The sequence below is a fragment of the Perca fluviatilis genome, chromosome 8 (assembly GCF_010015445.1).
Source record: "Perca fluviatilis chromosome 8, GENO_Pfluv_1.0, whole genome shotgun sequence".
Classification (NCBI taxonomy): domain Eukaryota; kingdom Metazoa; phylum Chordata; class Actinopteri; order Perciformes; family Percidae; genus Perca; species Perca fluviatilis.
In genome coordinates, this window is record NC_053119.1 from 19,184,125 (window position 1) to 19,200,666 (window position 16,542).

General features: G+C 40.1%; 1 protein-coding gene across 5 annotated transcripts in view; it reads left to right on the forward strand.

The window, feature by feature from the left end:
- The window catches only part of ano3 (anoctamin 3), a 39,258-nt gene extending 22,716 nt beyond the window's left edge, over nucleotides 1-16,542 (forward strand). For 3 of the 5 annotated variants that reach the window (XM_039808696.1, XM_039808692.1, XM_039808694.1), the window contains 19 exons: nucleotides 1,899-2,033; nucleotides 2,544-2,650; nucleotides 3,809-3,864; nucleotides 3,969-4,090; nucleotides 4,857-4,991; nucleotides 5,125-5,221; nucleotides 6,153-6,213; nucleotides 8,368-8,450; nucleotides 8,609-8,749; nucleotides 9,156-9,320; nucleotides 9,494-9,530; nucleotides 9,654-9,765; nucleotides 10,081-10,138; nucleotides 10,395-10,492; nucleotides 10,791-10,945; nucleotides 11,082-11,234; nucleotides 12,000-12,150; nucleotides 12,232-12,421; nucleotides 12,764-16,542. In XM_039808696.1, the coding sequence (XP_039664630.1) occupies nucleotides 1,899-2,033; nucleotides 2,544-2,650; nucleotides 3,809-3,864; nucleotides 3,969-4,090; nucleotides 4,857-4,991; nucleotides 5,125-5,221; nucleotides 6,153-6,213; nucleotides 8,368-8,450; nucleotides 8,609-8,749; nucleotides 9,156-9,320; nucleotides 9,494-9,530; nucleotides 9,654-9,765; nucleotides 10,081-10,138; nucleotides 10,395-10,492; nucleotides 10,791-10,945; nucleotides 11,082-11,234; nucleotides 12,000-12,150; nucleotides 12,232-12,421; nucleotides 12,764-12,946 (2,239 nt within the window). In that variant the 3' untranslated portion in view covers nucleotides 12,947-16,542. The remainder of the gene's footprint in view (nucleotides 1-1,898; nucleotides 2,034-2,543; nucleotides 2,651-3,808; nucleotides 3,865-3,968; nucleotides 4,091-4,856; nucleotides 4,992-5,124; nucleotides 5,222-6,152; nucleotides 6,214-8,367; nucleotides 8,451-8,608; nucleotides 8,750-9,155; nucleotides 9,321-9,493; nucleotides 9,531-9,653; nucleotides 9,766-10,080; nucleotides 10,139-10,394; nucleotides 10,493-10,790; nucleotides 10,946-11,081; nucleotides 11,235-11,999; nucleotides 12,151-12,231; nucleotides 12,422-12,763) is intronic. The other 2 variants (XM_039808695.1, XM_039808693.1) reach the window with 2 other exon arrangements.

Here is a 16,542-nt window from a genome sequence, read left to right on the forward strand (position 1 = left end):
TAGAGCGAGTCTCTTGCATTGGCACCGCCTACCTTCTCTGGCGGACCAACCACTGCTGGGTGATGGAAAACGTGCCACTAACGTGCCACTTCTGATTTTTCCCAGTAATGTCGCCACAGAAACCAAGCTTGAGATTATTACTTCAAAGACCCTAAAAACATATTTTATCAATTGAGATTTTATTAGTGATCTGGGTCCTAAATTAACTCAACATTTTCTGTCAAACTTTGAAACTATTTCACAAAAGGAATCTATATATTTTTTGTGCTACTTGTGCTCCTCTCACTGGTTTGAAGTGGGCAGGACTTAGTTGAAAAAAGGTGATGTCACAAATCTGATGAAGTTGTGGGCTTCGTTTGTGTCACTTGTTCATTGTCAATCAGATTTGGTCGAAGTCACACCCTACTATAAAGCAGATAAGCTGAGTTTATGACTGTTAAAGCTTTAGTGCGTAACTTTTTGATATTAGTGAACGTCCGTTACATTCAAGCCATTGCCAAAATGAGTTGCTACAAAGCTAATTAAGACTATCAGCTACACACAACTCTCTCTGTATTTCTCAGTATGGCTATGTTCAGAAGATTGTGTCGTCCGGTGACTTTCCCACGCAGAAGCTCGAGTGAAGATAATTACCTTTTTCTGACAAGTCCATCATGTTTTTTTAATCCTCCGTGTTCTCTTTGGCTACTAGCAACTGCGTGGAGGACGGGTTGGGGCGCGTGTGCGATCACGGAAGGCTTGTATCATGTGGATGCGCCGACAGTGTTGTTGTCATTACTTTGAATTTCTCATGCGGGCGACAGACACGCACTATAGCTTTAAATTCTTAATAAAAAAACCACCCTAATATGTTTGTCCCTCCAGTGATGAGAGGTAACTGAAATTATGTTTGAACCACAGCAATGATGGCAGACGTTTATGTGTAAGCATTGGATGAGCCCTTGTAAAGCTTTGAACAGGCAACAGTTAGTGAAGTGTGATATTACTGCTCATGAAGGACTGCTGGTTTTTATCCATTAAACTGCAAACATGGTGTGACTCATGTTGCTTCCACCCTTTGGCTCTGTTTTGAACAGTGGTTGTGCTTCGAGAACACACACACACACACACCGAGCAGACGAAGATCACACAGACAAGAATCACTTGCCCACCTGTCCAACTGAGAACAAAGCACTTTTGAATCTTGTGTGAGAGTGATCTTAGTCATTATGAATAATGAGGGCTATTATGATTTCCTCAGAGCTCCTGCAGTCTTTTACTAAAAGAAAAATCGATCCGAGTAGTAAATAGGCTTTATGTGTTTACTAATGGTCTGTCACTAACTCACGTCCCTGTAAAGCTGAACAAATGGGCTGTGTGCAGGTGGTGACCGCTCCGCTGGGTTGATATCATAACTTTATGTACATTACCTAGCATGTTAGTGTTGACACTGTGAGGATGTTAGCATGTTGGCGGTAGCGGTTAGTTAAGTACAGACTGACAGAGCTGCTAGTATGGCTGTAGACTCTTATTAGTGTTTCTATTTCATAAGTTAATTAAACATTTAAAGAACCTACAATTGAGGAAATCTGTGCATGCCTTCAAACTTGAACTTGTCTTAAATTATGACTGTAATATGAAGAAATAGAATTCTACTTTGAGTGACTCTCAGGTTCAGGAGTCTCAAGCAACATGAAAATGAAAAACAATAGTCTGCAGCGTGATGCCTGCAATGCATGCGTGTACTCTACGTGTGTGTGTGTGTGTGTGTGTGTAAACTTGTTTTTAGTGGTGTGAGGTGATGTGCTTGTCAGGGTTGTGTTAGGGAAAAAGGTTCAGAGCCACTCTTTCAAATCAATGAAAACAATCTTCATGTTACTCTGTGCTATTAATGCTGTTTTCTCCATGTGTCTGTGCAGCAGGTTTCATCTGAGATGTCGTCAGATAAAAAGTTGGCTTCCCAGAAATCCCATGAAGCTGGACAAAGAGGCCTTGCCTGACCTGGAGGAAAGTGACTGCTACACAGCCCCCTTCAGCAGAGCACGCATGCATCAGTAAGGAGGGCGTGCACACAATCCTTCATGCCACCGCAGAAACTCAGTGTCACATAATGGCAGCGTCCGTATCAGTAGTGATAGCTGATAGTTATCCCGCTCTGTATCGCTCTGTCCCCTCTCATGCATCACATCCATTCATGTCCTGAGCTCTGGATGTGGAATTAGAAACCAGTCTTGTATATTTTATAATTGGGAGTCAGAACCCTCACGATCAAGACAAGCTGATCATAAATAAGATATCGAAATACAACAACAGATGTTCATGAAATGATTAGTTTTTCCCACATTATTTCCTGTTGTTTCATTTTCATTTTGATGAAACTTGACGAAACTTGAAGCCTTGACGTTTTTTTTAAATAACGATGCTGGAATGAACACAAATTTTTCACCACAAATTGAATTTTAATGAGCTTTGCGTCGTTTTGTGCTCAGCTCGTTGAATGCTATAACTGGATGATATTGATATATTGTTACATGATGAATAACTGAATGAGTGTGCTGTTACAGCTTCACTATCAACAATAGAGAGACCTTCTTCTCCAATTCCACCAGAAGCAGAATCCTCCATCATGTGCTGCAGCGCACCAAGTACGAGGAGGGAAAATTAAAGATGGGTAAGGCACCACGCTCGCTGTTTTCTCATCTTGCTCCTTACATACTAAACAATATTTCTAGTAGTGCCACATTAGTGTCGAGGGATTTCCATTCTCATTTATATATAATAATGTACAAGTATCCATCATAATGACCTGTTTAGGAGCAGGGCACAATATTTTAGTTTGTTTCTGTTAATTTTATAGCTTTATTCACCATTAACTTTACATTACAGAATCATCCCAAAACAATGAATGCCAACTAGTGGCAAAGGAACAAAAGACACAATAAGTCTTTATTTTTTATCTTTGTATTTTCCTGCTGGTTGGTTTGTGTTTATTATATCACTACTAAAACAATTAGGGGCACTGGATTTGCTGTTAATTTGGCTTAATGCAGTGACAGTAAGGTAGTGGGGGGGATTGTGCCTTTGTTTGTTGTTTTGCTGTGGGATGATTAAATGTGGGCTGCTGCTGAGCTTTTGGTGTCTGTTGTAGCTGATTCCTCCTCTCCGTCTGGCTGTTTTTTGGTATCAGCAGTTACCAAACTGCCTGTCTACTCCCACATCTATTATCTTGTCTGAGCGCGACATATTTTGCTGATTAAAGTTTGGCCTTGAAGGGCTGGAACAGATTTCAAGTAAATTTTTTAATACTGTTGACCACTCTACTTTAATAAAAATAAGGTCCGCAACAAGAGTAGGAAATCCTTTTCAAATCCCCCCCTTCCTTCTCCTGCTCTCACTCTCTACAGTTTCAGTCCAGGGATGACAATGCAAATCAATGCAATATTGTCCTGTGGAAAATAACATTTCATTAATTACTGCTTCATATAGTACAGTGCCTGCAGCCAATTGATTCTGTTTATTGTGATTTTACACCAAGTAAAAAAATGAAAAAGATTATTTTCAAGTTTTTGCAGCTATTTGAAATTCTAACCTGACCTGAGTGTTTTAGGCTTGTAATGTGCTTGTTTAATGCAGCTTGTCACATAACATAGACATATATCTATGGTCGCATAATGCAACACATTGTTATGACTGGAAGAGTGGGTTTAAATTAATTGGACCCATATCTCAATCATGACTGGTAATGATTTTTAATGTGGCATCCTCGTGCTTTTCTACAGTAGTTGGTATTTCTGCATCCTATGACATTACATGGTTTATTCTACTGTAGGTATCAACCGGTTATTGGGCAACAACACATATGAGGCTGCATTTCCTCCTCATGAGGTGAGAGGATTTTTATTTGTGCTGAAAAGCTGTTGAGATTTACAAATTTTCAAACTGTTAAATTCTTCCTGTAAGGGATAGTTCCCGACTCTTTGTCTCATCAGGGTGGTTACAAGAGCAGACACCCAATTAAGACGCACGGTGCCCAGAACCACAGGCATCTTCTGTATGAGCGCTGGGCCCGCTGGGGAATCTGGTACAAATACCAGCCTTTGGACCTCATCAGGTAATCAACACCGCATCATGAGCTGTTTTTGGCCATTTAGGAGGACGTTATGGATGTTTACATGAGCTCAAGTGTCCTGATAATGAGCCTTGTTCTGTCTTTGATCATATCCAGGACGTATTGTTTCAATAGAACATTAAGAGTTGTTCATCTCCCTAATTATAAAGATATACAGGTTTCTGATCACAGATCTTTAACTTGTTTTCCCCTGCTTTCAGCTCTAAAATATGTGTCAGCCATCAGAGATTTTCATCAAACTGTTACCATCGTCTCCAGTTGTATTGTGGGAATGTTACAAATAAAGAAGCAGATCTGCTTTATGGTAATATATTGTATTTAAAGCGGCTTTAATCAATATTTTTATAATAACTATCAAATGACAACGGCAAAGGGCTCTCATAGTGATAAACCTAGTGTATCAATCCTGAAACAAGGAACCAGTTGCCTGATACAGCTAATTGCTACTGAGCTGCTTTACTGGAGATGTGAAATACTGATGGTTGTGAAATAAGTGTCTTACTCAAGGACACCCCGACAGCTATGGTTTAGGAGGGAGATACAGTTATTGATTCATTCCCACCACAGCATTATACTGCGTGACCTTTCAGCCCAGTAGCCTCCCTATCCATTAGGCTACCACAACCGTCCCAAAGTACACTAACTACACACAAAACATTACTGCAAGTGAACATGTCCAGGTTTAATAAACAGTCAGCACAGTTTATTGGGGAATTTTGACCACACTGTTTCCCCGTCTCTCTTTCAGGCGGTACTTTGGTGAGAAAATCGGTCTTTACTTTGCGTGGTTGGGCTGGTACACCGGCATGTTGATCCCTGCCGCCCTGGTTGGCGTTTTTGTCTTCCTCTATGGTCTCTTCACTATGGACTCCAGCCAAGTCAGGTCAGTTCCCACAATCTGCATACCATATAAGATGCACACTCCTCCCTTGTATTGATATTAATTTAGAATGTGTAATTTAAAACATGTATATTCCTGATTGTTGCTGTCCTTTCTTGATTTATTGCTTCACTAGTAAAGAGATTTGTGAAGCCAACACTACCATCATGTGTCCTATGTGTGAGGACACCTGTGAGCCGTGGACACTGAGTGACAGTTGTGTCTACGCGAAGGTCAGTGCTGTTCTGGTATTCTTCCGTAGTCACAACATTTCAGTATGTTAGTTTCTCAGTCTCTTCTAGCGTGTTTTAAAGTTTTTGCAAAAAATTGTATTGTCCAAAAACTCTCATCACCATAAACTATAGAGTTTAAAAGTTTTGAATTAGAGTATGCCATTATCACCGAGATCCTGGAGGTCTAAATGGATTATATTGAAATAATTATGCATTTGAAAAGTATTTCATACAGTTTCTATTGAAGATATGGAAACAAAATATATATATTTTAATGGCTTGGTTAGACATTTTTGGAAAAACACTTAATTACTTTCTTTACTTGCCAAGAGTTGAGTCAGAAGATCAACACCACTCTCATGTCTGTCTGTTAAATATGAAGTTACAGCCAGCAGCTGATTAGCTTAGCTTAGCATGAAGACTGGAAACAGGCCAACAGCTAGCCTTGCTCTGTCCAACAATTTTTATTACTATTTAGCATTTGTACAGGTCATTTTTTGTACAGATTAAATAAACGAGATATAACACATTAAGTAGTGAGTTTAAGAGGTGCTATAAGCCAGATTTGTTACCTTGGGACTGAGCCAGGCTAGCTGTTTTGCCGTGTTTCCAGTCTTTATGCTAAGCTAATTGGCTGCTGGCTGTATCTTCAAATTTACCATATAGATTTGAGAGTGGTATAAATTTTCACAACTTACTCTCGGGAAGAAAGCAAAAAAGCCTATTTCCCTAAATTTCGACTATTGCTGCATGAAATGTTTCATGTGAGGCCCCAAACTCAAGGATGAGAAACTCTGAAGTACGGTATTGACACAAAGTCATGACATGCATTTGACCAAAGTGAAGCTGTTAAAAATATATCAATTCAGTTTCATGCCAACATTTCAGGAAGCATTTTTCAGAGCAGCCATTCATATGCTTGTGTTTCTAGGTGACCCATCTGTTTGATAATGGCGGCACTGTGTTCTTTGCCATCTTCATGGCTATTTGGGGTAGGTGGATGCTGTTTTTCTTTGTCCCCTTTTCCTAATTTTACGAACACTTGTTGTATTATATCAACTGTGTGCTTTGCTTGATACAAACCCTTTTGGAATTCAAATCTATTTATACAATAGTGTGTCAGTGCTCATGCTTCCACGCTCCTCTCAACTCCTCCAAACATATTAAGCTTCTCAACCGAGAATTCAATACAGTAAACACTGTGCAGTGCAAATAAAGAAGATCTTCACTCTGTAATACATTTGTCAGCAATAAATCATTGGCAGGTTTTTCTGACTGAACATCTGCACTTGCACTCCCAGTGCCGTCCTGATGTAATTAGTAGGATAATTAAACATTTCTCCAGGGGGAGACGGTATCGTTCGGCTGTAGAACTGCACCATGATAGCGGTATATTGCAGCTATGGTTCCCACAGTCATAATATCTTGGTAATGTAGAGTATGAGCAGCAACTGGCCCAGATCCATCTATCTGCCAGCATGGTAAAAAATCACCTGTGCCCAAAGGGAGCACTTGGCACATTGTGTTCTGTGTTTGTGCTAAATGAAGTCCAAGGAGAGCCAGAGAGCCAAGGGAGGTACAGCCGTCCTCGCTGGCTGAGGTCTGCAGCTCTGAACCTTGCTTTTGGCAATGTGGACCAAAGTAACAGTACTGCGCCACTGAGTGAGTGCACTCTAGGTCTGCTGTGTGTAAGCGTCTGTGTGCGAGGTAGAGATGAAAAATTGGTTAGCCCAAGGGAGCGAATGTAGGCATCTGAGAAGGCTGCTTTTCTCTCTCTTGAAACAAAAGTGGGTCAAGCTATATTAAACTTCAACATCTTTAACAGCAGTCAAAGTTTTTCTGACTGAGGATTCATATTCTGGAGCTTTTTAAGGTCACAATTTCTTTGTGTGTCCCGAATTTATCTTCATCACTGGAATCATTTAGTTTTACTTTTAATGTATTACCAAATTACACACGTAGGGCTGCTAACTATAAGTTAGTTTAATTAGTATCAATTAATCTGCTGGTTATTTTCTTGATTAAATGGGTAGACTGAAATATGCCACAAAATAGTAAAAATGTCCAAATGCCCAAGGTGATGTTATGCAATTGCTTCTTTGGTCTCACCCACAGTCTAAAACCATAAAATATTCACTCTACTATAAAATATGAAATATGAAGAAATGCATCTGGAATTGAGTAATGTTTGGCAGTTTTGCTCGAAAAATAATTAAATTATTAAAATAGTTAAGGATTATTTTCTGTTCATTGATTAATTGACTCTTTGTTTCAGCTCCAAACAAATGCAATATGTTCAGATGTAAAAAAAAAAGAAAAGAAAAAACGGAGCTGTATTAAGGCTGCACAGCTCTGATCGAATACTCATGTCACTTTTCATTAGCCGTTCCTCCCGCTGCAACAAAATCCCACATGTATAATATGTATGTCTAATGAAAACTGACAAAAGGGCTGATTCAGTAGTATAGTGTTACAGTGTGCTGTCCATCATAGAACATACATGATTGCACTCTTCTTTTCCACTGACTCCGAGGTGAGGTCCATCTGTCATTGCCTTTGCACTAATACTACTAACACACATTTTTCCACATATATTGAACCACATAAATGTTGATTTTGAAGTGTGCGTGCCATTCAGCCTTTATATAAGCCTTTTTTCCCTGGTGTTATGTATCTGTAATAAACCGGAATACATGAAAAGTCTTGACAGAAAAAAGATTACCAACAGCTCAAGTCACAATAGAGTCCGACACAAAGGAAACAATGCCTCCAGAGTGAATTCTGCCCACAGAAAGCTTCACTTTTGAAGTCTTTCTTTTAACACGAAATGGAACTCACAAAGACACAACTTGGGGGGGGTGAAATATTGTACATGTAAAGCCTATGCTGTTGCCACTTTTTTCTTGAACTTCTCCACAGAAACAAAGCAGTCTGTGAACTGATGGCTGTAATCAATTTCTATAATAACCCATGCACATCACTGCAGCCTGCGTTTCACTCAGGATGTCTGGCCGCAATGTGGTGTTTTTCGTTCTGCATTGTGTCCACAGTGAATGGCCCTCTGCAGTCTCATGATTATCAGTCATACTGTGTGTTACATATCAAAGTTGATCAATAATATGGTTGATTCCTGATCTCCTCTGCAGCCACAGTATTCCTGGAGTTCTGGAAAAGGAGGAGGGCAGAACTGACTTATGACTGGGATCTCATCGATTGGGAGGAGGAAGAGGTACCTCAGCAATATCCTCAAATAAATGAATCAAAAACCATTTTATTACCTCACAATTTTAGTTCATGCAGCACATCTTCTTCTGACACTGCTTATGTGATATAAAAAAAAGAAGAATACACAGTTCAATAGTTAATACTGGATGTGTTGTGAATCAGGAGGAGCTGAGGCCTCAGTTTGAAGCCAAGTACTCCGGGGTGGAGAGAGTCAACCCCATCTCTGGCAAGCCCGAGCCTTTCCAGCCCTTCACAGACAAACTCAGCCGGCTCATGGTGTCTGTGTCCGGAATATTCTTCATGGTAAACCCTTTGATCTTTGAATAATCTCCCCTTTTGGGATTCAGGCTCAGAGTGAGATCACCGTTATTTTGTGTGTCACCGTTTGGAGCGTTTATGATGTGCCAGCAGTGGCATAACATCTCCCCCTGCTGGATGATAACCATATTGAGAGGAAATAGTGGATTGGGCCTTTCTGACAGCCTAATTTCTCCTGTTTTAACGATTACATTTGAATAATGAGTGTTTACCTAAATAGTTAATTTTTTCTCAATCAATCGGTTTTCCATTTAATGCTGCACCGTAGTTCATTATAAGATAAAACCTCTACAACCCTAAACTGAAGTGTTCATCTCACACACACACACACACACACACACACATAACATCCCCTCCTCTATGCCTCTTTCTCTCTATCATCTCTGCTCAGATTTCCCTCGTTCTGACAGCCGTGTTTGCCGTGGTGGTATTCCGTCTCATTGCGATGGAGAAGTTTGCGTCCTTCAACTGGAATTTTGTGAAGAAGAACTGGCAGTTTGCCACGTCTGGCACCGGCGTCTGCATCAACTTCATGATCATCATGTCTCTCAACGTGGTGGGTGTCTGGACAAGCATCATCTGGCACGTTTACATATTCTGTCCAACAAATGTTTCAATGTTTCAACATTTCATTATTTTTTTGTTGGTGCTGAGATTCCTGTTTTTCATGATCACTATCCTCCTCAACATTTTCCCTGTTGATGCTTATGAGTACTATCATCTTGTCAGGTGTATGAAAAGGTGGCCTATCTGCTGACAAATTTAGGTGAGTGTTGTTCACATGCCACATGCATTTATACCTTTTATTATCTTTTGCCTCCCAGATGGTTGGCAAGCATTTATTTTCTCCCCTATTCACCCCAAATTACCCCTGTTTCTCCCTCCTCAGAGCACCCACGGACAGAGTCTGAGTGGGAGAACAGCTTTTCTCTGAAGATGTTCCTGTTCCAGTTTGTAAATTTGAACAGCTCCACATTTTACATCGCTTTCTTTCTCGGAAGGTAGGCTGGCTGCCATGAACGCTAGAGTTCCTGTTTACAGTGAATTTAATGAGTGATTGTGCAAAGATGTTTTGTTTCAAACTCCCATGTCATGACATTTGCCAAGAATCCTTTCCCTTCTCACTGTATAGTTATTTTTTGGACCTAATGTTTCAGCATTTACAAAAACTGCTTTGACTTGAAAATGTAACCAAGCTGTGGTTTATCGGACATAATTAGCACCTTTTAAGTGTTTTTTTTTTTTCATGCTCAGACTTTATTGGTTTTCCTCTGATTGAATTTTGCAGCTAATGTTGCCAATCTTAATCTGTTCAGGTTTGCTGGCAGGCCTGGAAAATACAATAAACTCTTTAATCGATGGAGACTGGAGGAGGTGAGTGTAATTAGGCATCCCCATAAGTGCGCTGATTATTGCCTTCTGTTTTAGGATATATTTAGAATTGTCATGTAATTCATATTTCTAATGATCCGCCTGTATATTACTATGACTACCACATAATTACTGGGATTTTAAATTGTAATGATCAAAAAATGAGAATGGAATGAGTTGTGTATCACGATTCGCTCATGGCTTTGAATTATTGGGCATGAAATATGGATTTTAGCTATTTAAATATATTTTTCCTCAGTGTCACCCGAGTGGCTGTTTGATTGATCTGTGCCTGCAAATGGGAGTCATCATGTTCTTCAAACAAATCTGGAACAACTTCATGGAGCTCGGTTATCCGTAAGTAATATTTTATTATAATCATGTGGTTCTTTCTCTATGAACCATAAATGCCACATTTAATCCTTTTTGCTGCAAATTCAAGTGATTGACAGTTTACAAACCTTATGTAATATCTGTGTAGTATTATTTTCTTTTTTTATCCTTTAGCTCATTAACATATGAAAAGGCTTTTTCTCCTGCAGGAACACATCAAATTCTCTTGTGGGGGGCTTAGTAAAAGACTTCCTGCAGTGCTCAGTGAATTGTCGGAAATAAATGTTTTGAGTTGACAGTTAGCTACTTGCTATGTTTTCAGCTTGCTGCAGAACTGGTGGTCTCGTAGAAAGATGAAGAAAGTAGGTGGTGGAGGGCAGAATGTAGAGAATAAAGCCCAGCTTCCGCAGTGGGACAAAGACTGGAATCTGCAGCCGATGAACACCCATGGACTGGTGGATGAATACCTTGAAATGGGTAAAACATTACACTCTTTTTGAGAGTTATATTTGTCTGAAGAGGGAAGGAAAACATTCAAAGTATGTACGTTGTTTGTGCCAGAGTTGAGACGGACATCCTCTGAAGTTCATCCAAACGGTTCTTTTATCTGCAGTTCTCCAGTTTGGCTTCACCACCATCTTTGTAGCGGCGTTCCCGCTGGCTCCTCTCCTGGCTCTGCTCAACAACATCATCGAGATTCGTCTTGACGCCTACAAGTTTGTCACTCAGTGGAGGAGACCCATGCCTGCTCGAGCCACTGACATAGGTCTGTGTGATCTCTGACTGCCACCACACCCCCCTCTATGTCTCTCACACACACTGATTGATGTGTTTTTAGATCAAAGCCACTTTTCCAACAGTAAAACATTCTGGAAACCAAACATTTCCGATCCTATGGAGATGGATATGTTCCCATATCTTCTGCGTCTGTAACACCATATGCTGCACCTCTCCTTCCCCATATGATTACAAACACCCTCCAACTGCCATATAATATATGACCAAATGTTTCTTGTGGCATGTGGCCCTGTAATTAAAGGAACAATCCAGCCTGAAACATTTAAAATTTATTCAGCTGTAATGAACATGTTATATTTCAGTTGCACAGAATCAAAGAGAAAAGCTCCTTTGTAGGTTTAAACGGACGTTTACGGATCATACAGAGACTAATGCAGAAAAGGCAGAGAGATGATGTTTCTACACTGACCAAAAAACGTGCTGTATTTAGAGTAACACAGTTCACAAACTATTTGGTTATATGCCTGTTTATGCGTATATAAACTAAATGTCCTTTCGCCCTTTCAGTAGGCTGTTCAAACTCATTCTGGTAAATTATTAACTGAAGGGTAGAATTTTCCTTTTCAGTTGTTTATCATTATCTTCTGCTTAATGCACTTGAATGCACACAGAACTTCAGTTAAAATGTGTTGTAGATGAAGGCAAGCAGGTTTCTAAACATGTTACTGAATGTCTTCTTTTACACTTTGTAAAGTCGGGAAAAATGTGTATTGTCCTCTGGTGTGATTGTCAGGTATCTGGCATGGAATCCTCGAAGGTATCGGTGTGTTGGCAGTCATCACCAACGCCTTTGTCATCGCCATTACCTCAGACTACATCCCCCGCTTTGTTTATGCCTTCAAATATGGCCCGTGTGTTGATAAGGGACACCACCATGAGGATGAGTAAGCACTAAATATAATGTGTAAGCTTTAGATACATCCGGCTTGTGTTATGGTCTGATAGCTTTTCCTTCCCTCCCTCAGGTGTTTGCGAGGCTACATGAACAGCAGCCTGTCTGTGTTTGACATGGGGGAGACGAAGAACAGCAGCCAGTTCAGATACTGCAGGTACAGAGACTACAGAGCGCCGCCATGGAGCTCAGTGCCGTACGAATTCACCCTGCAGTTCTGGCATGTCTTGGCTGCCAGGCTGGCCTTCATCATCGTCTTTGAGGTCTGTCAGCATTTCTTTATTTGTGTGTTTACCAGAAAAACTAAATCCCCCTGTTTTTTTTTACTTTATTAATTTATGTGCTGTCCATGTTAAATTAACACAAAATAAAGCGCTAAATTTCATGGTGGTCCAGCTAAACAAAAGGCATCATGTTTTATTTGTATAGTGAGAACAACTGGCATAACATACACCTATAAACATGACAGAGCCCATAAAGTTCTTTATTGTGGTGATGACCGTGTTAAGCTTTGCATGCTTATTCAATTGTGCAGCAAATACTGGCAACTAAAACGTGTCCGTCCTGTGGAAGGTAACTCATAAATGATTCATGCTTTTTCTCAGCATCTGGTGTATGGGATCAAATCCTTCATAGCATACCTCATTCCGGACATGCCGAAGGATCTCTGCGATCGTATGAGGAGGGAAAAGTATCTGATGCAGGAGATGATGTACGAAGCAGAACTGGAGCACCTGCAGAAGGAGAGGAAGAAGAACGGAGGGCGTTATCACCACGAGTGGCCTTAGCTTTTACCCCCATGTCTCCACTACACGCCGCACAGCCCTCAACTCACAGGCACAACCTCCCCCTGCCTGCTTATTTATGTGTTTTAACATTGAGAGCCGGGCTTCACTCGGCTGATTCTGTACACCAAAGACACCCTCTTCAGTAACCAGATCCTCCCCCAAACCTGTCTGGCTTCAGGCTCTGAACCTGACCACTCCCTCGCCATCTGTTCCATGTCCAGTGTATTCGCTGCTCTTAGTTTCTGGCTCTGACCCTCTCCTGCCCGCCCTGGCCCATCCCTTACCTGGCTTCCTCCATCAGGTTCCTCTTGGGTGTGTGCTGTGTCATGGCTTCGCTGGGAAAACCTGTGCAATTGTAATGTTTACTATGCAGATCAAGGGCTGCAGATCACTGCTGTTCCCTTTTGGCACCCATCCTGCACTCTCTCTCTCTCTCTCTCTCTGTGGCAGCTAGCACTCCGCTTTGAATCTTCTTGGTGCCGCTCGCATCATGGCCGTGTTTTTCCTTATATGTGGCAGAGGTACCGTGGCACTTAGCGTTTCTTGTTGCAAAAGAGATTTTGGGGATGTGGCTACAAAATATAATGGACACTGTTTTTGCAAAGCGACTGTATATTGCCCTTGAAGCATGCTGATTAATATTTGCGGCAAGAAAAAAGTAACAGCATTCATTGTGGAGGATGTGAACATCCATTCAGAAAATTTGTCAAAGAATTCTCTATGAAATTATATAAAGTGCATGGTAATATTGTTTTGTACCTTTTGACAGAGAAAGTCCCTGTCTTGATGCCTGGTTCACGTGTGTCTGTACTCGATGTGAGCTGTGTGTTTATCTGTTTGTGGTACTACTGAGCTTGACTGTCTTGAGTTGAGGAAATGTGAACTTAGTGTGATTTGACTGTGCCTACAGTTGTGCGCACCACAATTGTGTCACCAACATCACGAGTGCCTGTTTGTGCTGCACGTGCTTTTTTAAGTGCAAGAAATATTCTCTCTCATGGTTCTAATGTGTGATCTTCTGTAAACTCTCTGAACTCTCCTGTAAGGATTTGTTTTGGATTTGAGTCACACCACAGTACCACAGTACCTGCTTGGGTCTCAGCCAATGGCTCTGAAACACGGTATACGTTGTAACATGACTCCCATCATGAACAATGTAAACACTTGCATGCAGGAGCCACAAATCTGCTCTTCCGTTCTGCGCTCACAGCCTGTTTTTCATTTGTTGTTGGAAGCCCTGAAGCGTGGTTGAAACTTGGATCACTTCGACATACCTGTGGCTTGGATGTTCAGCTTGCAAAGAACATCCAACCACTGTTTCTCGCTCATATAGTACACCAACATACTTCAGTTCTAGTCCTTTGCTAAGCACACGGTCAGATGCAGTTTTGGCTGCTTCCTGGCCTTTACTGATGTGAAACTGAGAAATTGGTTGTTTTTTTTAAAATGTCATAGTCATGACATTTTATTGTGGTCAGTTCTGATGTCATGGAGCAGCATGTGTCTGGGAACTCAGGAAAACAGGCAGCATGAGTGACGCATCCATCTGTGAGGCTGAGTCAGAATCATAACTATTTCCTGATTCATTCATGTTGAGATAGAGAGTTGTGAAGTGAACAGTATTAATGAGGGGGTTTCTATTTTCTAGGTCAGGGGTCTTGAATGTTTTTTAAGCCAAGGACTGAAAGAGAGATGGAGCAGGGACCCCCTACTACATGTATTGTATAAAATTAACTGGGCCTACAATAACGTGTAGGGCGGTCTAAAGCCTTTATGCATACCTTTTTAGTCCATAGAATACTAAGCTATTAAAGTAGCCTAATAAGGGTTGGCATGATTTCATAAATCATGTTTTATTGTTAAACATACATGTGGCACAGTGAATCCTTAGGATTAACTGTGGATGGCCTTAGTGACTACCTTACCCATAGGCCAACAAGCGGTGGTGATTTATATTTGATAATAATATGTTGGATTCATGTTAAGACTTTTTAAGTTTTGAAAAACTTTCAAAAATTTACAATAATTTGGAGGCCCCCCTGCAGTGACTCTGAGGACCCCCTGTTGAAGATCTCTGTTCTAGGTGATGAGAACTTTAACATTGGCCCAAGAGCTTCAGTACAGGTCATGTTGATCATATGATGGTTATTAGGATTTAGTAAACATGAATCTAACAACTGAAGATAAAGAATATAACTTCCCTGAATGCATTGCACAACACTGAAACTTATTTCTCATTTTACAAGAATTGTACATTATTTAAATTTATTTATTTTGCTGTTCTCTGTATATACATTTTATGATGTATGTAATGTTTTTATACTTTTTATTTTGTGCTATCAGTATGAGTTCACCTGTTTTCACCCTTAGATAAACAAAGTAATGTCCGCATTTCTCAGGTGTCTTCTGAATGTTTTATATTTTCTAAGATGCAATTAAAGGTGTCCTGCTTTTTAAGACATATATTTTTGCACTGCAGTGCATCTGCATGACTATAGTGCACACTCAGTTAAAAGCATGTTTTTGACTTTTCTTGCATAATCACAGAAGTATATTAGAGCAGATCACACCGTTCAAAATGGAGTCATATGATGCAGGTCGTTGGTAAGAAGTAATTATGCTTTCACAGTGTTCAATCAATTGATCATAATGATTTAATTCACAATTTTTAAATCTCATTCCAATACTTAGAAAACTAGTCCAGGTTTTCAGGATATCTTGTCTGCTATGTGAACATTGAAAATCTATGCATGTTGTTATCCTTTGAGTTTGAACAGACGCGGATGTAAATGTACTGGTACATCTGTACTGTAAAGTATGCATGACCTAACGTCTGCTTTGAGTTGTTAACAGCGTTTTAAACATATCACCTCCCTTTTTCGGTGTTGATCCTTTTTGGAGGCCTGGACAAGACATAATGTTTCTTGATGTGGCAGAATTTTAAATTGTAAAGAGTATTTTCTAAATAAAAGCTTGGACTCCAGACTAATTTATATAATCTGACCTCAGATTGCTCTTTGAACACTCAATGGGAATTCAAATTTTGTTTACCCTCTAACAGCTGACGTGTTTAACTTAATGGGATAGGGGTAATTTCACGAATGAATTTGGCCTTGGATGTTTGACTTAACCAGCCACTAATCTTTTTTCTGTTATCTTCTCCTTTCTGAGAGCTTTGGTTGACCTTCTCACTAACACAAATGCGGCACAGTGGTGGAAAGGCTGCCTTCATGCCTTCTGCTGTTGGCGATAGCACAAAATGGGTATTGCATAATAAGTAATAATGGCATGACCTTGCACATCTCTGAAAATATAGCAGTCTAGGGAGGGATTAAGCTTTCTGTTCCATGCTATGCCTCCTAATAGGATTGTGCTTGAACAAGTCATGTACTTGATGTGGAAGCACAGTGATGTTACATTTAAATGTACAGTAGGATGGTATCATAAGTGACATGAAGTGTATCAATAAAATTGTTTACTTCGTTCTTGTTTACATGTAAAAACATACTGAAATGTATAAAAAATAATGTAACATAAAATAATTTGGATATCACTCTTTTCTGTAATAAATCATGGATTGTATCTTTTAAATTAAA